Source organism: Natrix helvetica, assembly GCF_964273705.1.
Source record: "Natrix helvetica genome assembly, chromosome: 3".
Classification (NCBI taxonomy): Eukaryota; Metazoa; Chordata; class Lepidosauria; order Squamata; family Natricidae; genus Natrix; species Natrix helvetica.
Genome location: NC_138549.1, coordinates 64,166,436 through 64,192,137, shown reverse-complemented (window position 1 = coordinate 64,192,137; position 25,702 = coordinate 64,166,436). Strand labels below are relative to the sequence as shown.

Here is a 25,702-nt window from a genome sequence, read left to right as displayed (position 1 = left end):
CTAGAGAGCTAGGTCTTTGCATAATATGTCTGAAGTAGGATAATTTGAGCCTAGTCATTAATGCCTGCAATGAGGATACTGGGTTGACTTGCTCTATCATCCATTTGTTGTTTTTATTGGCTGCTACTTTCAGACCAGTTCTTCAATCCCATAGAGACCTCTGGGTCTTCAGTTGCCCATTTTGGAACCAAAGGAGATGTTCCCTCTCCACCTTTCTCCTTTCCTTGCTTTTGGTATGAAAGGAACCTCTACTCTGTTTTATTGCCTAGGCAAAACAGGATGTGAACATGCACTCCAGTACTTCTTCAAGGTACTCTGATTTTCTTTCAGCTCATTCACTCTATAGATGTCCTTAAGCACCACCATCCAAAAGAGCAAGTAGTCATGATAGACTTCCATCTTCCTCCTTTCAACTCTCCTGGCTCATTAGCAAGGCTTCTAATGCTGATTATTTAGTGTTTCTGAGGAGTTTTCAATGCATTGGTTTATATGCTAGAATCTATAATTTAGTATTTTTATTGTTTTCTACTGCAGATTGTTGATGTAACTTGATGCCATTGTAAGCCGCCAAGAGTCTTTTGATTGTGCTCGGTAGAAAAGCAACAAACAATCCAACAGCAGGTTTCAGGGCCAAGAATTCTTTTCCACCAATGTTTCTTGCTGGATTGCAAAGCATATAAACATTAAAAGTAGCAAATTTAACTTTTACTTCAATTTTTAAATATATTTTAAAGCAAAAAAGAGCATTTTAAAACATTATTTTCCCAAGTTGCACCTGACTAAATAGAAATAAGAGAGTCATTTATGCAATGCCATGGTGCATCTTTATCTGTGCAGCTAAACTCAGGAGGCCTTCTGCTATTAATTTAAGGAACAGGCAATTAGTCAATGTTGTTGTTGTTGTTGTTGTTATTATTATTATTATTATTATTATTATTATTATTATTATTATTATTATTATTATTATTATTATTATTATTATTATTATTATTCCCATACCTAGCCTGTATGTTGTTTATTTATTTGATCTATTTATTCCCTTTGTTTATCCCTGTCCCCCCAAAATTAAGGCAAATAACTATTTTTTCCACACATACAGTATACACTATATATTTTTATAGATCTCTGAAGGAAATTAGGGCAAACTGGGAGGAGAAACAAGTATTCAGACAAGAAAAAGAAATATAAATAGCATGGGTCCATTGAAGAGAGATTCCAATTATACAATTTCTTCAGAACTATTTTCAGTTTAAATAAATAAAATTGTGTCACAAATCATGGTTGTACAGTACACATTAAGTTAGCTCATATGTCATAACATTAAAAACTGGAAAAGCTGCCATTTTTTTTACCATTTTCATATATTGGTTGCTGTTTATATTACTGCTGTAGCTATTATTTAAGAAAATATATCTAAGTTTGTTTGTTTATTTTTTCTCTTCATGCTTTAAGAATGTAATGAATTATACGCTTAATATCTGAATGGAAATCCTTTAGCAGTCTTTTTTTCACATTGTGTTTTACTATTAATAAGAACATAGTTTTAGGCAAATAAAGCTTGAAACAAAATGAGCTAGGCATAATATCGTTCTTTAGAATTTCAATTACTCTTTTTAATCAGCTGCCTTTGTTTTATCTTCAGGATTCATTCTATGGAACTACGGGACTGAGGAAATTAAGTAAGTTTTTATTGGTCGCATTCAGACAACTGAGATTGCTATTGGTTCTTATGCCTGTTTTTATTCAGAGTGTCCAGAGGGGGGAAACAACAGTCCCTCCCTCCCTCCCTTCCTTCTATATGCAGGCACATTTTGTTTCTTATCAGTCCCCAACAAAACAAACAAAAAAAAAAAAACCCCACACCTGGATGTTTTCATACTTTTTTCTGCAATTTGTATATAGTTTTTTAATCGTCCCAAATCACTAGAGCCAAAGGCAGGCTAGGAAATCTAGAGTTGCCTCAGCAAGAGATAGGTGGCATAGAAGTTTAATAATAAATAAAATGAAATGTAAAAAAATTAAAACAAGCTGAAAAGAGGCCTCTAGTGTCAAGAAGAACCATAAAGACTCAAGGGCAGAAGGAAGAAAACCATGGCAGAGGATGATGGTCCATGGTCATGAAAAAAAAGCTGGAATGAAAAAATCTACTTATGCCCACAAAATTCAATGAGCAGAATTTTTTGGGGGAAAGACTACTCTAGGGACTTTTATCTGTTGCTTACTTATATCAAACAATTCTGAAATACAGCATCTATTTCCCATTACTCCTTTTTTATGGTTTTCTATATATTTTTTATGTTAATATTTTAAAAGTGCAAAGTTGTTATTCACTTTTGCAATAAAGTGGACAATTAATATTTAGTTTCACAGTGGGTGGAAATGCACAGTTCCTAACTAAATGCCTGGGCAGTCAGCTTAATTTGCACATGTATAGTTCTTGTCATTGGATAGTAATGGGAGAAAAAGGTAACACAGAGGCAATATCCATTGATGTCCAGCTATAATGACTAATATTACTATTAATTTCCATACACTTTCAAAGTACTGCATTTGTAATAGATACAAACATTATATAAAATTGATTAGTATTATTATCACTTCCATAGTAGAAACAGAAGGCAATGTCATTGAGACCTGATGGCTTGCCAGAAATACCTGGAAATAAAATTTACAATTTACAACTGTGTTTCTTTGCCAATATATGATACTCTACCTATTTAACTTTCAAAGGAAAACTAGCTGACTCAATGCTACATCAGAGATCAATTTGACCTATTCTATGACTAAGTACACACAATGAGCCAAAGAAATTAAATTTTGACACAATGAAAACTTCTTTTTCACTGAAAATAATTAGCTAGTTATTATTTGCAGAGATATTTTCTGTCTCCATCCCAGGATTTTAAACTTTTGCCAATAGTTAAAATATTTTTTGACATATAACAATGTGGGAGTTGAGAGAAAAATACAGGAATGTAATCAAGGCAGAAGTCAAAACCAGGCATGAAAACTAAAGGCTATTTTAAAACAAAATTGAAAAGCTATGCTGAACATTAAAATTACAGAAGGAATTATTTTGCAAGAGAAAGTTAGATTCAGGCTGTAAACATATCTTTACAACCCTCTCCAGGTGTTTACAAAGTATAAATATGAGACAAAATTGGAGCAAATAAATGTATTAGTTACTCCACTGTAACATACCATATTGATGGGAAAACTATGAAAAGCATATCTTTAAACCAATGGGTGAATGAAACTGGTACCATCACAATTCCATTTTTGCCTTATATTGCATTCACTGTTCAAAGGGTTGAAAACCGTATCCATACCACACAGAATTGACTTCATCAAAAATGAACAATGGACGGAATAAAATAAAATGATAAAACATCTGCACATTTGTGGAGATTAATTCTGAAAGTCTGTTTTTCAAACATCTATGTTTGCTTCAGATATTTTCCTCCATTATCTTATCTTTTAGCATTTACTTATAATTAAAGGACCACTCAGAAAATTATTGTATTATTTTTGAACATTTCAAATTATGTTTAATTTGAATTTAATCTCAAGGTTGCATCGCTGCCACATAATTAATGTTGCAACTACTGCTCTCCTCTCCCCAGGTATTAGATATACAATGGAAAAAAAATTTTTTTTATGAAGCACACCTACAATGACATTTATAAATCCATTGTACTTACCTGTGCTGGGCGCAGCAATTGTCCATGTTTAACATGGAGAACAAAACCTTTCTCACAAGAAGTAGCACATTCTAGGTGGCCCCGACTACTGGAACTACAGTTTGCAAGAATAGCATGATGGATCTGTGGAAGCACACAGCTTCCCTGCTCTCTACAGGCATGTTGGGTGCAACTGTTGGGAAAAGAAAGAGGAAACATGTACAAACACAGATACACACATAGATAAAATGAGAAAAAATGAGTGTATAGTGCTCCAAAACAACGATAGCAAATCTTTTAGCGCTAACATAAATTTTGTTTTGTAAACAGTAAAACTCCCTAAATCAACGTGAGCTATTTTATTATATCAACAGATTTCTTCTCAGCTATGAAATTAGAGCCAGTTTGGTCAAGTGGTTAAGGCACCAGGATAGAAAGTAGAATACTGTGAGTTGAACTCCTGCCTTAGCCATGACAGCCAAATGGATGTCCTTGGGCCAGTCATTTTCTCTCTCAGCCCATCCCAACTCCAGAGTTATTGTTGTAGGGAAAATAGAAGATGTGTTGGATATGTTGGACACCACAGGTTATTTGTAAAAATAAGAAAAGCAGGATACATATAAATAAATATAAGCATTTAAACAATAATTAAAATCAACCTACTAAAAATACTGAAGCAAACAGGTGACCCAATTCACCATGTTGAAGCAATACAAATGGCCCTCAGTCGCTTCAGGAAAATGGTGAACTAGAAGACTCCAGTTTTCTAGTCCAATATTTCTGGCTAAAATAACTCTAGGCTAAGTATTTTCAGGACTAACTGTAATGAGTACTAAAGCTACCCAGTCTGGAACAACCTGAACATAGCAAAAATACTACAGCTACTGTGCCTGCTGAAGCCAGAGAACTTCAAAGCAGTATGAACAATATTGTAGGAAAAGAATACTGTTGCCTTTTTCTTTTAGCATGACCTCTCTAGAGCAGGACTTGGTTTTGCTTTCAGAAGGAAGGGAGCCATGTTGCTTCACAAAGCAAAGATGAATGCTTACTTTATTTGAATCTTTATCCAAAGGAAGTACCAAGTACCAAGCCTGCAAATATCATGGTCCTCCAACTATCCCTGCTAAATATGCACCCTCTCATTCGTCATGACAGAAAGAATTCTATCATTTGAGAAAAAGGGAGAGAAATGAAGGATATGGTAATAAATAAAAAGTAATCAGTATTATCACATGAAGTAGAAATTTGTTATGTTATAGGCATTTGTTCTATTGTAATATGTGTATGTGTTGTGCTGCTGTACAGGTGTTTTCCTTTTGAGCATTTGGTTGTTGGGCATTTGTGGCACATGTGCCTCTGTGAAAGCATGTGCCTGAGGACAGTTGTATCCTTCCTACATTGGGATCTGGATCATGGGTCCTTTTCCTTCTTCTATAAATGCCATCCTCATTCCCTCCAGGAATTGGCACGTAAGTCAAACTACCAGATCAATCCTCACACCATTTGTGCTGTTAATAGGCCAATCAGGAATAACAAAAGTTAAACACTGCCAGAAAGGAATTTGTCTATGTTAGGGTATATGACTGAGTTTTACAATGTAGTTAGATTATATGACTAAAGTAATTATAATATTAACAGCTTTGGCGTAAAAGAGGAGTCTGAGGAATTGTGACAAGTAGAAAGTCATGATTTTAACTTTCCTGTGGCCACTGTGTATTTTGGAGGGGAGGGGAATGCAAAGGATTTTCTAGCTTGGACCCAAGGCAACTGGAGAAACAAACCCCTGAAGAGGAAACTCCACACGGAACACTTTCTCCCTCCCTCTCTCTCACTTTCTCCCTTCCTTTCCCTTCCTCCGTTTGGCTGGCAGTGAACTATCACCTGAACCCAAAAGCCCAGGGTGAACAGTATTTAACAGTATTTTGCCAACTGGCCCCTGACTAAGAGTCTGGGACTGAAGAGGCCGGGTCCCATTGGCGTGAACAGCTGGGGGCCTAACAGCGGAGGTGAAATGGTAGAGGTGAATGGATGAGGGTGGGACCCTGGGGGCGAAAAAGGGGTGGTGAAGGGTATGAGGGAACAGTCCCATTCCAGTTAGGATAATATATACTTAGCACCAATTCTGCTGGACTGCCACATAAACTTCCTTATGTTGAAGGATTAGCACTGTTCTCAAGAGTCATTTTGTAGAACTACCAAAAATTAGTGGATTGCCTTTTTAAACGAAATAGAGCTATTAGCTTAAATATGGGAGATGGCTGTCTGCAGAATGAAAGATGCCTACACCACAGGTAATTTGTTCAAGGAAACACAATTCAAAGTCCATTTACATTTTCACGCCTCTTTTTCTGATGCCTGACTTGAGTTCTGAAAATAACAGTGGATAAAATCAAATGATTGGCAGATTATTAGACAACAGCAGCAGTTCAAATACCTTTGGATAGTTCATGAGTCTTCCATAGGTCAAATGGCTGAGAATCCAGAACCTCTTAACTTCAGGACTAAATGTATACAGCTATTTTCTGAATAACCATAAATATTTGTCTTTCTCATCTCTCTGAAACTCTACTATTTTCTCTTAATTACATATGACACAGAATATTCCTTTTTTGGCTTGGTTTGGATGGCTGGGTTCATAGCGTATCGTTCTTCTACTAATAACTTTCTGTATTATGTGAGCATTTGTCTTATCTCCTCCCTTCCAACACCCCATCCTGCATAAAAGTTGTATTTAAAGATCCCACTGTGTCCCTAATAAAAATGATTTAAAGAAATTCCATCTGCATGGCCAGCATATGAACAAAAAGTGTTTTGTTTGTATTAGCTATTCAGTTGTCAAAGAAACATTATTTAAAAATAATGATAAAGAAAAAATCAAGGGTACTTTTTCACAAACCATTGATTCTAGGCGAAAGACATAACAAATCTCATGACATAAAATGCATGATTTTTCATACTTCAACATTAATTACAAACTGCTGGAGCTCACTGAACATTCAATAACTCTATGCTTACAAAATGTTATTGAAACTGAATGCTAAAGAGGAACAGTATTAAAAGAGGAAAGAGTGGATTGAAGAATTAGAAAAATTAAAATGAAAAGCAAAAGATAATTTATGAAAAAGGCCCCTAAAATATAAACAAGAAAATGAAGTAGTGGAAGGGAGGGGTGTGTGCCTGTGTGTGTGTGTGTGTTGAGCATTTTCCTTTTTTTAAAAAAATTCAGCACTTGCTTCTAACACAAACCAGCCATCAAAATTTATTTCAACTTACTCCCTTGAAAAATATATGAGCCACTCTTTAAAACAAAAAGTTTTCTTCGGGCAATTTACAAGCATTTTCCCCCCCAAGAAACACAGATTCAGTTTCTGAAAACAACATTCTTCTTCAATTGTTTATTCCCAGAATCCAGATTTCAGTTCTTTATTTTATTTAAATATTAATCATCTGCCCTATTGCAATGACTCCGAGGAGGTAGAGCACAAACAAGAAAAATAAACTACAACAAAATTAATAGTTAAGAATTTAATATAACTGTAACTGGAGTCTATAAAATTCCATAGCCAGAGACAAGAGCGAACTCTTCAAATGGCAACAAAATATCACCACAGCCCAAACTCCCTCTGGTACTCCCTATTACCAATGGTGGGCTGCAAAATAAAAAATAAAAAAACTCTTGACAAAATTTTAATATTCTTGAATAGGGAGGTCATAATCTGGTTAGGGTTTTAAAAATCAACCCTTTCATCTTAGATGTAGGCTATAGGACTGAAACCGATCTTTCAAAACCCATTTGGGCAAGCTTTAGTACTTTCCCGAGTGTTTCCCAAAACTGTAAAATCAAGTTCTGAGTAAATGGAAGGTATCCTCTCCTTCATGTTCTTAACAATGACATTCTTGAATAATATGTCCAAGACAAAAATGCAAACAAAAATATCCTTTTGTCTGCTCTTTTGGAGGTCTTTTCCAATTCTACACTTGTAAGTTATGCTATAAATGTCCTTGAATTGTTTTATCAGCTCTCTTAGAAAGCATCTATTAATAGTCATGAAGATTTATTCCAAGACTGGACAATGTTATTATACATGTTAGAAATAAGTTCATTCATTTGGTCAATTTCTATCCCACCTTTTCTTCAGGAATTCAAGAAAGTTTACCTGGGGATTATGTAAGATGAGTTGAGAAACAATGACTAGCATGCACTCCATTTCCATGGCTAATGATGAACTTGAATCAGGGTTTACCCATTCTTAGTTCAACACTTTAGGGACTATACCACAATGGGAGGCATTATGGACTGTTCATAGATTTGTCAGAAAACAACCTGAATTTGTATAGCCATCCATCTCACCAAAAGCAATTCTGGGCAGTGTACAACAAAGCTAAAACAGCAAATAAAAAGTTATCATTATTACTGTAATTATATATATTTTAAAAAACTATAAAGACAGAATAAAACAAGGAAATATGATGGTTGTTGTTACATGCTGACGATTTATTATGTCTAATGTGTATTTATGCATATAGTAGCCTATACTGCAATTATTATAGACATATACATACAGTACTCTACTGTTCTACACAAATGGAGCTTAATTTCATATTTACCCTCTAGGGAAGGATTTATAGAAACCGGGGATTTACCCGAGTTTCCTGTGTATTTAATATCTTGGGTTCTAGGAATAACTAGTCCAAGGAAATTGGTTTTTTTTCCATATATAAACATATCAAATTGTTTATTTATTAATATTGTTATAAATTGATGGTTAATGATTTGACAAAAATTGTTATGGCTGCACATTTTTCTACTACTTTGAGTTAGGAATCAGATAATCATTCAGTACTGTACTGAAGCATAAAATATCACAATTAAAAAAATAAAATCTTCCTCCCCAAATGCAGTCCCACCACCAGATAATGTGACTCCACCACTTTGCAATTCCAAGCCCCTCACAAAGTACTTTGCAATCCAAGGAGACCAAAAGTTCGCCCATCCTTGCAATTATATAATTATACAAATTAGCCAACCAGGAAGTAGGCTATGCAAAAGCTATTTCTTCCCAACAGTTATACTTGTAGATTATTTTTTTAAATGTGTACCATGAGAACTTCCAGCTGCAGCCAGAAACAGATTAACACAGAGACAGGTTTACCACTAAAGTAAGTAAGCATTTCCTATTATGCCATGTGTAAAAATTCTTGTACAAAAATGAAAATATGTTTAGCATTCCCAAAACCTAATCAGCAAATGTTACGAACCTCATTTAAGTTACTGATTGTATATGCTTCATAGATGACCATAGTTTTTTTTCTCTTATTCCTGTTCTAGATAAGATTTATTTAGATCTCCTCCTCTATCAGAGAAATGCGTCAACTCAATTTTAGATGCAATCAATCATTTAAAATCCTTTTAGCCTTCTCCTTCAAACATCCAGATAATATTAAGACCAGCCATATAGCAAGAGTACAATATACAATATCTCTTTACAATATAGAAATGCATTTACATTGCAATTTGGATCTACACCTGTGCAATTTCTCAATGAATGATTGACCTGTCAATGTGACTCTGTGCCCTTGCATTTGGATTAATGATTTCAGTTTTCAGAACGTTCACTCCCTGGAATGAAATGTACTGAGATCATAGTATATCTATGAAAATGATGTTTTCTTTATCTTCATGAGCCATTTTTATAATGCAATGACATGTGCCATAGCTTTTTACGCAATATAAAATTCCCTCTCTTGCTTCTCCCCCCAGAGATTAACTGGAGGACTCAGCTGGATCCTTAGCTGGAGCTCTTGAGATTCTAGCTACTAAGATAAAAAAACCCAGAGACCTCAGACAGCAATTCTTTAAACCAGGCATGTCCAAAGGACAGCCCGGGGGCCAATTGCGGCCCATTTTCCCATTTTGAGCGGCCCGCAGCCTCTTCTCCCCAACTGAGCTATTTGTTTAGTCTTTCATACAATAGTTCATTTGCAATTAATGTTAATGGTTCAAAGAATGTAAGGCTGAATAGTCGGTCCCACACATTTCACCTCATCAAATCTGGCCCTCATTGAAAAAAGTTTGGACACCCCTGCTTTAAACCAAAGATCTCAAAATGGGACACTTGTCTTATGAAGCAGCCTCTTTCAAAGCCCAGCCTCACAGCTAGTCCCTCAGTTGTTTTGAGCAATGACAGTGTCTTAGCTTCAGACCATGAGGCTATAGCTCCGTGATGGCGAACCTATGGCACGTGTGCCACAAGTGGCACGCGGAGCCATTAGTCAGGGCACGCAAGGCGCTGCCCTGTCAGCTGGCTAGCGCGCATGCGCGCGCTGGCCAGCTGAGTTCATCTTTTTAAAAGCTATTTTTCGCCTTCCCCAGGCTCCATTGGCTTTATAGGAGCCTGGGGAGGGCGAAAAGAGCCTCCCCCCCCGGAGGCTCCAGGGACCGTCCCTGAAGCCTTCGGAACGCTTAAAACCACCCTCCGAGCAACCCGGAAGTCACTTCCGGTTTGCTCGGAGGGTGGTTTTAAGCGCTCCAAAGGCTTCAGGGACCGTCTGAGGCTTCCCTAATGCCTTCGGAGCGCTTAAAACGACCCTCCGAGCAACCCGGAAGTCACTTCCGGGTTGCTCGGAGGGTCGTTTTAAGCGTTCCGAAGGCTTCAGGGACCGTCCAAGGCTTCCCTAATGCCTTCGGAGCGCTTAAAACCACCCTCCGAGCAACCCGGAAGTCACTTCCGGTTTGCTCGGAGGGTGGTTTTAAGCGCTCCGAAGGCTTCAGGGAAGCCTCTGGACAGTCCCTGAAGCCTCCGGAGGGCCTCCGGGGGGTCGGGGGGAGGCTCTTTTTGCCCTCCCCAGGCTCCTATAAAGCCCCTGGAGCATGGGGAGGGCAAAAAAAATCATGTATAAATGGGGGGGTCGCGCGTTTTGCATTGCATTATGGGCGCGGCACGCCTGCACTCGACCCCCCTGCGCTCCCCCCACTTGTGGCACGCGAGCCAAAAAAGGTTCGCCATCACTGCTATAGCTTATCATCAAGGCAACATTATGTTCACATTAATCCTTCGGGTTCATGATCCTAAAATATTAAGAGTTTTAAAAATTAAAAAAAGTTGAATTGTATCCCAAAACTAACTGTGAAGTTACAAACATTATACCTTATTGTAACAAATGCTCTAGAAATGGTTAGACCTTTGTTGCAGCATCTTACAGCAGTTGAAGGTTGAAATATTATTAAAGACATCACATGCAAAATCTAATCTATAGTAAGTCCTGTGAATGTGCCCTCTCTGAAATTCACACAACATTCTAGCATGCAAAAATACTATCTGCTGTTTAAAATGATAGCATTAAGAACAAAGCTAAAGAATAAGAGAACTAGCATGATGTAGTCCTTACTGGGTTGAATTACAGGTAGGAGATCAAGTTCATCCTCAATGAAGGCAATTGGGTGACTTTGGACCAGAGGCTCTCTCTCAACACAACCTACTTCAGGGGCTGTGGTTGTAGGGTAAAAACAAGAGGTGGGAGAACTAGGTAACCCAGATTGAGCTCCTGATTGAAAGATGGGATACAGCTCTCCAATTAAATCTTATTTAATAAATATGGAGTAAGGAAGTGCCGCAATTGCAACCTCAAGAACTGTTTCCATTGTATTAGTTAGCCTTCCAAATATGTCATTGGCATGGGAATTACTGCCTGAGCAGATCACACAACTACAGGAGCAAAACTCATCACATGTAACTTTTTGATATCATTGCCCATTATTCAGAAGTAAACTCCAACCAAGTTGAGTTGAGTTAACTAAGTCTAACAGTGCTGCATGTGTGGCAAAACCTCCACACCTAAAATCATAGTCCTGACAAGAACCTGGAGAAAGCAGAAAAATGTGTAGGTTGCTGTAAGCTACTTAAAATTTATTTGCAATTAATATGACTTATTCAAGAATGTATTATGTTATGAACATCTTCAGCAGAATTTGTAATAATTGCAGATTTCTACAGAAAATCTGAAGATGTAAATCTAGTCAGAATTTGAAAAGGAAACCACATACATCCCCAAGGAAGAGTGGCACAGTGTATATATGGAGAAAAATTCAACTTGAATTGAACTTCAAATTCAATCTACCAGCATAGATGGCAAAATTTATCAAACTATTTGCATACATACATTCTGTACATACAGTACGTACCAGTGTATTTATTGCACAAATAATCCAGAATTCACCTGCCTGACCTGAAAGGATACCTTGGAGCCATAGTAGACAGAAGCTACTATAAAAGGGGCAACTTGTACGCTCAGTAGGAAGGGAACCACCAATGTAATAATACTCTTATGCAAACCTATGATGAAAGTCCATTTGCCTCCAATACTGGTCACTGTTCCTCAAGAATATTATACAACTAGAAAAGATACAAAACTGTGTAATGTTTAGGGAGGGTGGAACAGTTTCCCCGTGAGGAAAAACTCTAGTAGATGGAGCTCTTATTTTGGAACAAGGGTGAATGAGAACACAAAATCACACATGGCTGAGATAACATGGAGAGAGCTTTTCTCCCTCTCTCACAATGTTAGTAATTGAGGTCATCCACAAACAAAATGCATGGAGATTCAGAACCATCAGAAGTTAATATTTTATAACGTACAGTTAAATGGCAGCTAATGTGGGTGGCTTGAAAAGGGTTCACAGAGGTATAGGCAATTAGTGGCTTAAAATATTTACAGCAATTTATTACTCTAAATAGAACGCCTTAAATGCTGCTTGTTGGGAAATAACATCCTAATCCTACTGTTTTTTAACCTGGGTTTATCAGTCATCTAAATGCATCCAGTTGGCCAACTTCTGACACAGAATGCTGGACTAAATATCAGGCTTCTAGCCTGATATCGCAGGATTCTTCTTATGTTGTAATAAATCTTCACATTATAGGGATGAAACAAAGTGAACAAAATTCTACTTCTATTTTCACAATGCTTAGATTTTTAAAATGTGCTAAATTTTATTTCAGCTGCAGTAATAATTAAGAGGCCCATGTGTTATCCCAAACATCTAATTACCTGTGTCTCTGGCAGCCATGACCTTCATGCTCTGGGAGGCAATTACTTGGGCTGGAAGTGTCAAATGGCAAATGGGTTCGCAAAGCCACTGCAGAGATGCTCACCGAGAGAGAGGAGAAGTTGAACAAGGCATAGGTGACTTGGTGGGAGGCAATTTTTCCAGTCATGTTGATGACCAGGGGATTCTGCTGACATGACAGCTCTGATGTAGCTGAGAGAAATTAAAGGAAAATATTTTTTTTAAAAAAATCATGGTGAAATATCTCTAAATTAAAAAAAAATAGGTAAGAGTTCCTGGAATTTTTTTTTGGGGGGGGCGCAAGGGAGAATTTTACCATAGGGTGGAAGGAAAACCATAAAGCTTGGAGAGCTATAGTCTTCACAACTTTTCCATAGCAGCATTTCTTTTCTTTCCCTCAATGCAGAGCAATGGTACTTTAGAATAAGAGTGCGGGGGGGGGGGGGATGGGGGACAGGAAGGTCTTTTCCTGTCCCATCTCTTCATAGAGGGAAAGGGAAGAGAAACAATATGTTAATGTTGCCTAATTTGATACATTGGGATTTCAACTGCCATCTAGGAATCAATAAATTTGAAGAGAGCCACATCTGGGAAAGATGCTTTTAAAGTAGCAGGGATAGTGTTGTAAGATGAAAGTGACACTCACTTTTTACTTGCACTCCAATCTAGAGGAGTTGGGTGCTTTAAAAATAGTTTCTGTCACAAGAGAACTTGACTGCCATCTTTAGCTTGAATTCATACTGAGAGCTAAATAGTTTTCAAACTACCATTTAGAGCACTTCTGAAAAACATTATTTGTGCTACTATGGTACCAATCTATCACTCCAATAAATATGTGGTTTTTCATGTATTTAGAATGATATGCGGCCAGGCCCATAAAGGCACACCAGACTTTATAGTGTTCTGCAAGAAATGGGCTTCTGGACAATAGGCAGTCACAGGATCCTAAACAGGCAAAGATATTAGCACAATTCTGAAAAGTAGGAAACTTAAAAATCAGATAGCAGGAAATAAGTGCCTCTTTGTAAAAATCCTTTTGTTTTAAACTCTAAAGCATCATAGAATTAAAGTAGGCAGGCACACACTCTGCTGAGCAGTGATATTTTAGATTGCAGGTATTCAAACCCCTGAATGTTCCTCAGCATAAAATGACTTGGAACTAAAACCAACTTGTTTTAGAACAAATTCTAAATTAAGAATTTTTTCTGACCTGCAAGCTTTGAAGATTTATTTTTTTGGAGGGGAAGGGAGGGTTATTCAAAACTAGTATCTGTGATTTGACATGAGGCAGCCCTTTAACATCAAATGACCTATATAACACAGAACATTGAATTAAAGCAATGTTTTGTTTCCTTATGATACATAACGTTTGTGTGTGTGTGTGTGTGTGTGTGTGTGTGTAATATATACACACACACACACACACAAACACATGGATACACACACACACACACACACACACACACACACACACACACACACATATATATATATATATATATATATATATATATATATATATATATATATATATGTAGATTTTCACGGGTGTAGGTATGCTGGTCTTGCTGTATTCGGGTCTTTTCCCATGTAAGATTGAGATTGTCTTGGCAACGTTTCGGCGAGGTCTCACTCGCCAACTTCAGGCTGGTGTTTTTGGCTTAAACACCAGCCTGAGGATGGGAGTGAGACCTCTACATTTTGTAAGAGGTGTTTACTCTACTAAATTACCCGAAGCTGTCTGGGAATAAAGAAAGGAAATTATCCTTTCCATCTTATTAATGCATTGTTCCTCACAAAAGCAAAGAAAGAAAGGAAAACATTGTGTTAACATCACAGAAATGCCTAGTTAAATGTTTAGTATATCACTTACAGACTCACCAAGGAAATGGTTGTGACCATTGATGTCACCCAAGTGTATTGTCATGGATGGTTTGAGATGGTCCCCATTGGAAGTGCCCACAGTTGCCAGGAAAACAAAGAGTGAAGTAGCCATTCTGGGTTGGCTGAAACACACCTGAAGAACACCAGTACATGGCAAAGTCTGAGTATGTTATGGCATGAGCAAAAACAGCAGATCTGTCACAAAACGACAGAAAGAACGTTGGTCTTACCTGAACGTGTCTTTTCAGGGTAGGAGGGGGAGTGGTCACATGTGGGTATTCTCATAGCCTGATTGGTCCAAAGACTGAGAGCAAACGCTTAAATGCTCCTGCTTTCCTTTCCTTCCCAGTTTCCTCAAAGGCGAACAGCAGAACTGGAACAATAAACACAAACAACACAACCTCCCTCCCCAGGAGGACCCCAGGCTCCCCTTGGCCCCAACACCAAAAATAGGGCGGGTCGTGACCACTCCCCCTCCTACCCTGAAAAGACACGTTCAGGTAAGACCAACATTCTTTTTCCAGTGTAGGAGGGGGAGTGGTCACGTGTGGGACATACCAAAGCCCAGTCCCAAGGGAGGGATAACCTAACCACTAACTATGGTCCAAGGGGAGCATCTGCTACCACCCTTTGCAACACTCTTCTTCCAAAGGAAGCATCCGCCGAAGCGAACAAATCCAGACGATAATGTCTGATGAACGGTGTCGGGGACGCCCAAGTGGCGGCCCGACAGATGTCCTCAAGGGGGGCCCTAGTGGCCCACGCCACCGTAGTCGCGGCACTTCTAGTGGAATGGGCCGTTATCCCTGAGGGAACGGGATGCCCCGCCGCCGCATACGCCTCTTGGATGGCTTGACGCAGCCAACGGCCAATGGTGGCCGAAGACACACTAGCCCCCAAGGTCCTAGGTTGAAAAGAAACAAACAAGGCCTCCGACCTACGGAGCTCCACCGTCCGCCGGAGATAAATGCGCAAGGCCCGACGAACATCCAGACGGTGCCAGAGCTGTTCCCTATCTTAAGACGGCCCCGGACAAAAGTCCGGCAGAACAATCTCCTGAGCCCTGTGAAACGGGGTGTTCACCTTCGGAAGAAAGGTAGGGTCAAGCCGAAGTACTACCCTATCAGTATGAAAGTGGCAGAGATCATCTTTGGATGATAAGGCACCCAGCTCCGAGATACGCCGAGCGGATGTAATCGACACAAGAAAAACTACCTTAAGGGACAAGAACCTGAGATGAACTGACCTGAGCGGTTCGAACGGAGCCCCCGTCAAGGCTCTGAGGACCAGGGGCAGGTCCCACGTGGGGAACCTGTGAACAGGGGGAGGCCGGAGATTAGCCGCCCCCTTAAGAAACCTCTTGATCAGAGGAAGATGAGATAGCAAGGGGGACCCCACTCCCCCCAGAACTGAAGATAGAGCAGCCACCTGGTGCCGCAAGGTGTTGTGTGACAGACTGTTCTCTAAGCCCTTCTGCAAGAAATCTAAAACATTAGGAATGGTGGCCCTAGTCGGAGAGATCTGATGAGAGGAGCACCACCTCACGAACGTGTCCCAAGTCGAATTGTAGATACGGTTCGTGGACGGACGCCTGGAAGCCTCGATGGTACGGATGACCCCAGAAGACAGCTGGGCCGCCCTCAACAATCCCCGTTCAACAACCATGCGGTCAGATGAAGCCACTGGGGCTCCGGATGGATCAGGACCCCTTGGCGCAAGACCACCTCCTCCCGTGGAATCCTCCACGGAGGAGCCACCGATAGTTGGGTGAGATCCGCGAACCAAGGTCTCCTGGGCCAAAAGGGGGCCACCACTATGACCAGAGCCTTCTCCGCCACCACCTTCCTGATAACCCCCGGGATGAGCGGAATTGGGGGAAAAGCGTACAGGAGACCCGCTGGCCACCTGCTCCTGAGAGCGTCCGTCCCCTCCGCCCCCCGGGACTGAAAATGAGTGAAGAACCGGGGCAGATGCGCGTTCGTTGGAGACGCGAAGAGATCCACCAGAGGCGCGCCAAACCACTGGCAAATCCTCCGGAAGAGGTCCGGATGGATCTGCCACCCGCCATTGTCCAGAGTGACTCGACTCAGCCAATCCGCCTGATGGTTGGAGAGGCCGGAGATGTGCTCCGAGACCAAGGACAAGAGGTGCCTCTCCCCCCAGGCGCCCAGCCTCAGAGCCTCCAGCCAGAGCGCCCGAGACCGCGTCCCCCCCTGACGATTGATGTGAGCCTTGGCGGCCACATTGTCCGTCAGAAGGAGCACGTGCCGGCCCTCCACCGAGGACCGGAAGTGTTGGAGGGAGAGTCTGGCCGCCTTCAGTTCTAACCAATTTATATTGTTACGGAGATCTGTCTGGGTCCACCTGCCCTGAGCTAGGCGGGAGCCCACCAGAGCTCCCCACCCGAACAGGCTCGCGTCCGTGGTGACTGTCACTTTTTCCGGCTCCCAGAAAGAACAGCCCATCTGGATGGCCGGCGACGTCCACCACCGCAGGGATGTCCGCACCCCCGCCGGGAGGCGGAGAGCACGGAGAGAGTTGCTCATCTGGCCCCTCTGGAACGGAATGAGCTCCCACTGCAAAGGGCGGAGGTGGAGCCTGGCCCACGGCACTATCCCAATGCACGACACCATCTTGCCCAGTAACTGTGATAACGTGAGGACAGAAATGGACCGACTTACGCGGACCCTTTCCGCCAACTGGCGCAACCCGTCCTGACGGTCCTGAGATAGGCGCACCACCCCCTCCTCCGAGTCTATCACCATCCCCAGATGAAGGATGCAGTGGAGGGGGACAGATAGCTCTTGGGGAAGTTTACCGAGAACCCCAGGGACTGAAGAGTCCGGATGGTGAGCTGAAGGTCTGAAATCGCCTGCGGGAGGGATCCCGCCTGGACCAAGACATCGTCCAGGTAACATTGAAGTCTCACTGGAACGGCCCGAAAGTGCGCCGCCAGCGCCGCCAGCACCTTCATAAAGGTGCAGGGGGCCGAGGCCAGGCCAAACGGAAGAGCCCTGTACTGATAATGTTGGCTCCCGTGCGAGAACCGTAAGAACCTGCGGTGAGACGGGAAGATCGGGATGTGAAGATAGGCCTCCGTGAGGTCTACTGAAGCCAGGAAGTCCCCTCTCCTGATGCCCTAAAGAATAGACTTGAGTGAAGACATTTTGAAGCGTCTGTACACCAAGAAACGGTTCAGACGTTTGAGATCCAGAATTGCTCGCCAACTCCCCGAACTCTTCGGAACCATGAACAGGTTGGAGTAGTGGCCCAGTCCCCTTTCCAACCGGGGAACTAACTCCACCGCCTGAATGTCCAGGAGATGTTTGATTGCCTGATCCATCAGGCGGCGGCGCTCCAGACTCCAAGACGGAGGGAACGACCTGAAAGAGTTCGGGGGTGTGGAGAGAAATTCTAACCTGAGGCCCTGGCGAACTGTGGACCTCACCCATGTGTCTGATGTGACGTCGTCCCAACGATCCACGTAGAGGGACAGGTGGCCGCCTATGGGACGACTCGCCGCCCCCCGCAAAAGGGCCGCCGGGACTGATGCTGAAACCTATTCCGGTCTTGATAGGGCTGCCGCGAAAACTGCTTGTCCGACCTAAAGGAAGAAAAGTGTTGTTGATGATCAAACGCAGAGGCTCTATAAGACTGCCTGCGGTAAGGATGAGACCGGTTCTCTGACTTTTTCATAGAAGACAGGAGGACTTTCTTCTTGTCCTTGTTTTCGACAAGAATCGGGTCGAGAGCCTCCCCAAAGAGGTTGGGGCCCTTGAACGGGGCGGCTGCCAGATCCCATTTAGCCTTGTTATCTATCTGCCAATTATGTAGCCACAGTAGTCAGCAGGAAGTCACCGAAGTGGCCAGGGCGCTAGACGCGAACTTCACCGTGTCCAAGGTCGCATCAGTGGAAAATTGGGCAGCCGCAATGATCTTAAACAGATCCTGGTGTAACCGTTCGTCCTGGATCGGAATGCGATCCTGGAGCTGGTGCAGCCACATGACCGTAGCCCTGTTGAAATATGACGCAGCAGCCACCGCCTTAATGGCCCACGCTGTGGCATTAAAGTTCTTTCGCAAGGTAAGTTCCGCCCGTTTGTCTTCGGGCTTCAACTTATCAGCCGCGTCCCCAGACACCACTGGGGAGGAGGAGACCAGGGTGGCCACCGGGGCGTCAATGGAGGGCAGCTGAATGGCCTTCGCAAAAGTCTGCTCCACATTATAGAAGCGACGGTCATTGCTCCCCGGATTAGGGAAATTGGAGGGGTGGGACCACTGGTTGGTCAGTACCTCCATGAACAAAGGGGGGGGGCGGAATCTCTGCCTTGTTAGTGGCCGTGTTCGAAAACATGGCCATATCCGGGTCCCTAGGAGGAGGAACCGTAGGATCACCTGTGCCCACCTTGGTGGTCTTTCTAGCCTTGCTCAGAAGAATCTTGAACATGGCCGGTTGAAAGAGACCCTTGGGCGGAGGACTCTCGGGCCTAGCAGTCTCCTCATCCTCAGAGAACCCCATACCCTGGAGATTCTCCTCTCCCAAGGCTGAGGCCTCGCTTACCATAGACGGAGACGATGCCCTATACTGAGACCTAGCAGAAAGGGAACCCCTATCTCTCTGTGCAATGCCCCTAGTAATAGCAGTCGAAATAAGCCTCTTAATGTTCTCTGGGAGGTGCTCCAAATCCTCCCCCCCTCCATAAGAAGAGCCAGGCCCTTGAGGGGCCAGCCTGAGTGAGGAACCATGATCCCTGGACGTTCCCTCCAAGGGATCCCCCTCATCTCCCCTTGCTAACCTTGGCGAGATAGAGGGGGAAGGGGAGGGAGACTCCCTCCGCCTAGAATACCTATGGGACCTAGGTGGAGAAACAGAGGGGGAAGAGGGGCTGAATCCTCTGGGGGAGGATTGGATCGATCTAGGCCTGATGGGTGAACGAGACCTGCTGGCTGAAGCCCGCCCCGCAGACCTGGCCTGCCTTTCGGCTCTGGCAAAGGTCTTTTCCAATGCCCTATGCCTCCTTGCCTCCTCTCTGGTGGAGGCCCTGGATGGCTGCTGGGCCATCCCTGGAGCACCCGAGGGATCCCTGGCCCCCTGGGCTTGCTCCCCTCCTGCCGGGCCCTCGGCCTGGCCCTGGGGAAGAACCGCGTCCCTTTCCGTTGCCTTACTCATGTGTCCAGGAGATTGGGGATCGCGAACAGAAGGCCGCTGTAGGCCCTTTCGGAGCCTGGACCCTTGCTGCAGCAAAGCCTCTGGCAGGCCGCCCGCCTGTGACTAAGCCTCAGTGCTCTCCAAGCCCAATGGGAGCTGCGCGCACGTGGCGTGATCCAAGATGGCCGCCGGACACAAGCGCGGCAAGGAAAACGGCTGAAAACCGCATGTCCCGGCTCTCCGGCCTCCGGCTGCAGCAGCAACGACTCGGCGGCACCCAGGGGCCTCGCGGCAGGCCCGCACGCACTCCCCCCACTCGCCTGCTCGTCTCAATCTGTAATATCGCACCCGAGCGAAAAACCGTCCTTTCCAGCATTCAGCGGCTTCCCTAGCCGCTGCTGAAGCCTCATGGCGCCGAAGGCTCCTATTCAAAAGCAAACGCCTCGGCGCGGCTGCAGCTGCCCAGAGCCGGCACCCCCGCAGTCCTGGGGGTCGGGCTAGGCTCCGCACCCTCAGATGGGAGGCAGGAACCCCCAAGAGCCCCCCCCCCAAACCACCTAGAGGCAGAAACTGTCCCTTGGGCCACAGCTGCAAATTTAAAATTGTTGGGAAACGATTTAAAATGCCCAACTAGCCAAATCCAGACCAAATTAGAGAAAAAACAAACAACTCAATGATTTCCTACCTACACACAGATTCTCAAGTGATTGGACCAAAAAGACTGAGAGGAAACTGGGAAGGAAAGGAAAGCAGGAGTATTTAAGCGTTTGCTCTCAGTCTTTGGACCAATCAGGCTATGAGAATACCCACACGTGACCACTCCCCCTCCTACACTGGAAAAAAACAGAATCTCTTCTTCACAGTATGACTCATTCTTGGTATCCTAGAATTTTTCTATTTAAATCTGAAATTGAGTTTATTTAGTTTGGCTTTTCTAATTGTTCTTCAAAATTATTGTTTGAACTCTGAGCTATTAGGGGTCATAATTTAACTCCCTATTTCATTTTCAGGAAAGCCCAGCCAATAACGGACCATATATAAGAAAATGCATCAACATTATTTTAATGTTAAGCAATATGTTTCCTTAAATAAGCAAAACTAAAGCCCAATAAGTGAGGTAGGAAATGCTTTTCATGGACCCACTTCAGAAAAAGTTCAATTATCAGCATCTGAAATTTAGCTTGATCCTTCAGTATTCAGTATCCATGTGGAAAGTTATCAAGGATCATTCTTAAGAATTTCCAGACATTCAAACTGGGAAGCCCTCTGATTCCCACAATCTAGTTTACTAAACAATGTTCTTTCTTGTTCTGATTCAGCGGTTATTATTATCTATTTTCTCCATGGCTGAACATCCCCTGTGAAGCAGATCAAGACTAGGGTAAGAGAGTGAACCCCCACAAAGTGATACTTTCACTTTTGTGCTGCAATAGGGTAGAGTTGGGGGACACTAGCCACATATTAATTTTAAACATATGGTTCAGAACCATATCTGTTCTTCAGGACCATTTCTAGGTCATTTCTGGAGATGCATCATGGAAGCCAGAAGTATGTAATTTATAAAATAAGCCATTCACTTGTTTGAAAGAATCAAGATCTAAATCAAGAATGCCAACTTAATGAGTGATTCCATTGTAATAATGAAAATTATGAATGGTAATTTTATCTTAGCCACTACCGCAATTAAATGGGTCTCTGAATTTTTATTGTGTATACCCTCATCCATACTATAGAAGTAGCATTATCCTCCAAATATTATTGGAGTGTAAATCTGCTAAAATAAATAAAAACAAAACCCACAATCTAACAGGTAGGTAGCTTACATTAGTGGAAATGGCAAAACTGGTCAGGGAGGAAACAACAGAGAAATTTTAAAATCCTGGAACACTTTTATGAAAAGTTTGCTAAAACCCATGTATGGGTGTAATAATAGAAAAAAAAATGAGAAATAAGGGGATGAAGGGATTTCTGGAATAGTTAAGAGGAAGGGAATAATATTGGTTTGTTAAAATCTATTGAAAAGAATGTCAGAAATCCTGTAGTTTCTTTTCTTTCATTCGTTCTTTTCTGTTTTTCTCTTTATTGCACTTTATTTTTTATTTTTTCATTATCTTCTCCACTTTCTTTAAATTTCATTGTTTATAGAAAAGTATTTAATAAAAAATTTTTAAAAGTATGTATATCCTGACATAATATGTATTATCTGACAATAATATGAAGTATTATTTATTTATTATCACATTCATTTTACATTCAACATATTTTCTTCTCCATTTTCATACTATTCTGCCTCATTGTAAGAGGATGAGGTTGTTCCTGGGAGAGCTGATTAAAGAATACTTCCAGCAAAGTCCATTCAAGGCATGACAGTTATACCAGTTGTGTAGCTAAACTAGCAGGGACACAATATTGGGCAGCAGCAATATAAGATGATGAAGGTGGACAATCACTTCAAAGGCAATGACCAAAGTATCATTTCAGCAGAAAGCAATACCATTCCTGTGTTTTACCTCCTACATAGATGGACAATATAAAGAGACTGACAATATGTGTGCCAAATGATGTAATCAAACTGAGGGAACTCAATACGTTACTGAGGAAGAGCTAAGGATCAAAGAGTATTGATGATGTGCTAAGATTAAAGCTTTTGAGATGCCTAGTTGCTGATACTAATATGCAAAAAAAAAAAGAAAATCTGAAGCTGTAAGGAATTACAGCTGAAAAATGGGATGTAAAAATCATGATGCAGAAAAACCTCAACACAGTAAACAGTGAAACAAATCAACCATGCATTGATATCTTAGGCACCAGCAAACTGAAATAGTCTGCAATTGGACACTTTCAGTCAGAAAATCTTACCGCTTACAGTACAGGGTCTGAATAACTCTGAAGTAATATTATTGCTTTCATAGTCAGAAAGACAGCATTTAGGTATAATGACCGAATGGTATCAACTGGATTGCAGACATTTTTTTAATATGATAATTATACAAATTTATGTCAATGTCAAAATGGCAGAACATGCAAGTAACGTGTACTGCTTGGGGTTGGAGACTGGAATGCTAAAGCTAGAAAGAGTAAGGAAGAAAACTTAATTCAGTTGTATGAACTAAGAAGCAGTAACCAGGAGACTGCCTTACCAGTTTCTGCTAACACAGCCTTCAAACAAACAAAACAATGATTGTTTAAGTGGACATCATTAGATGAAGTACAATGAAATCAAATTGATTCTGTTATTGGCATAAGGTAGAAGACCAGCAAAGATGTGACCATGGACAGACCGTGAAACAGATCACAAATTGTTCATGTGAAAATTCCAAGATAGGCTAAAGTGGAAGAAGAAAGCCAATATAATTTTCAGCATATGCCCGACATTTTCAAAAACATCAGGAATGGCTTTAAAACCCTGAACCTCATTGATAGGATGAGGACCAAAGGAACTCTGGAACAATGAAATAAAAAAAGCTGTTAAGCATGCAGGTGAAAAAAGTCTGCCAAGACCAAGAAACAGGAGAAAGTAAAGTGGATGTCAGAACAAATAGCATAAATTGCCAAGTGGAGAAGAGAAATCAAAACCAAGTTCCCAGGAAGTGACCTAACAAAGAAATTCAGATAACCGTTTAGCAGTTTTACCATGACATTTATAAAGACTTTGGTGATAGAAACAGAAAAGAAAGAAACAACAAAGTATTTCAAAAGACCGCCAAACTCAGAAGGAATTTCTAACCCTCAACTGGTATGTTAAAAGAAAAGATAGCAATAGATTCAAATAATTTTTTTTAAAAAATGAACAGAATACCATATACTAAAATTTAATAGAACAGAGATGTCCACTGTCAGGTTACCTTATAATATATTCCCTATTCACAAGTTAGATCAGCACTCTATGTATTCTTGGGTTACAGGAATTGATAGAATATCTACAGAAATACAGCAAGCAACAGAAGAATCAGTAAGAGTTCTAAGCAAACTATTCCAAGCATTACTGGAGAATACCACAATGGCCAACATATTGGAAGAAGTCATTTTCCCTTCCAATATCAAAAAAGGGAAGCTTAACAGAGCATGGAAACTATTGTACAATGCCATTAATTTTGTATGGAGGCAAAACTATCCTTAGGATCATCCAATGCAGTTTCGAGCCCTATATTGAAAAGGAGACGTCAGAAAAGGCCAAAGAACATGAGATACAATTGCTGATGCATGCTGGACAATTGAGAAAGCCAAACACCAAAAAGAACTTCTCTGTTTCATTGACTATAGAAATTTGCTTAATTGTGTTGATAACATCAAATCAAAGAATGGGAATCTCTGAACCTGTCATTGGCATCAATTTGGTCCAACAACAAGCCAAAGAATCCTTCAACTAAAGAGACCTGGATGTCAGCATTCACAAGAATTGTTTACCATATTAAATGTCTAAAATGAAATCTACATTTTAAACATTATTTTGGTTGCCCTTTAGGAATATCTAGCTGGGGGGTAAAGATGAAGCAATTGCAATTGTAAGAAAAAGCATTGTGCAGCAGCACTACGTATAAATAAAAGGACTCTTTCCTCTCTCATTCCCAGTGAATTGGGCATTTCATCCCAGAAATAGTTCTGAAGAAAAAAGACAATAAGAGCCTAGTAAAACATCAGGGATTATAGGGTATCCAAAATTCTAGTGAAGCAGAAGATTAGCATTTAGCAGATTATAATGCTTAGCAGTTAAACCATAATTAGTTGCCAAAACTCAGTATGATCAACCTGGAGATCGGCATGCACATATTAACTGCCATTTTTTCTCAATATGTGTTCATTATATGACTGCCAAATTCACTCACTTTAAGCCAAATTCTGTCATTCAAATGTGCTTTCTCCATGTCTGTATCCTGAAGAACATCATTTTTCATACAAGGAAACCAAGCCAGCTGTGATTCACTCTCCAGGGTCTCTTGATGATGGGGCCTGCACACCTAAAAAAGGGAGATTTTCAGTGCTTCCTGGAGTTGGAGAGACACTGTTTATTACATCAGAAACAATATGAAAAGCAAGGGAACCGTAACAAAAATCAAAAATCCATATTAGGAAAAATACTTAAGCCAGTTCAGTTTGGAAATATGTGCAATATTTGTGACCCTGAAATGACCTAATAAAAGTACTGGAATTCAGAACTAGAAATAACTAAATGGTATTTTTTGTTTCTTTTAGAAGTTCTATTTTTAAAAATGTTTGTTTACACACACACACATACACACACACACCTGCCCATGGCATCCTTGCCCCCACAATATCTGCTGCCCTACTTGCCTTGGACTCCCATCACTTTCCATTTAATGACCTGTGCGTCTCAGGGTTATGACAGCAAAATCGGGACTGTTGGGATTGCCATCACTAAGTCATGCAGTCAGATAATGTCACACTTTGTGATTTGCATTGCTTAGTGACAGAAATTCTAGCCCCAATTGCTGTCGTAACACGAGGCCTACCTGCATGGTCATCTTTATTTAAAACCATTGTGTAAAAATTTAAATGCACAAGAGACAAGCTTATATATACACCATTCATAGGCACACTTTGCTATTCTTTGTGTTTCTTAATACAGGTAGTCCTTGATTTACAACAGTTCATTTAGTGACTGTTCAAAGTTACACTGAAAAATAGAACTTATGGCTATTTTGCAGCATCCCCATGGTCATGTGATCAACATGCTTGGCAACTTCTTTATATTTATGACCGTTGCTGTGTCCCAAGATTACGTATGCACTTTTTGTGACCTTCTGACAAGCAAAGTCAATGGGGAAGCCAGATTTACTTAACAACAGGTTACTAATTTGCCAACTGCAGTGATTCACTTAACAACTGTGGCAAGAAAGGTCATAAAATGGGGCAAAACTCACTTAACTAATGTCTTACTTAGCAACGTAAATTTGGGGCTCA

The 25,702-nt window shown here is 41.4% G+C and overlaps 1 protein-coding gene across 1 annotated transcript in view; it reads right to left on the bottom strand.

Annotated features, from left to right (window-relative positions):
• PAPPA2 (pappalysin 2) overlaps positions 1-25,702 on the bottom strand; it is a gene marked incomplete at its 5' end in the record, with an annotated part of 152,127 nt that overhangs the window by 44,639 nt on the left and 81,786 nt on the right. Inside the window, 4 exons of the mRNA XM_081948792.1 lie at positions 3,702-3,873; positions 12,729-12,939; positions 14,629-14,764; positions 24,607-24,738. Of these exons, the coding sequence (XP_081804918.1) occupies positions 3,702-3,873; positions 12,729-12,939; positions 14,629-14,764; positions 24,607-24,738 (651 nt within the window). The remainder of the gene's footprint in view (positions 1-3,701; positions 3,874-12,728; positions 12,940-14,628; positions 14,765-24,606; positions 24,739-25,702) is intronic.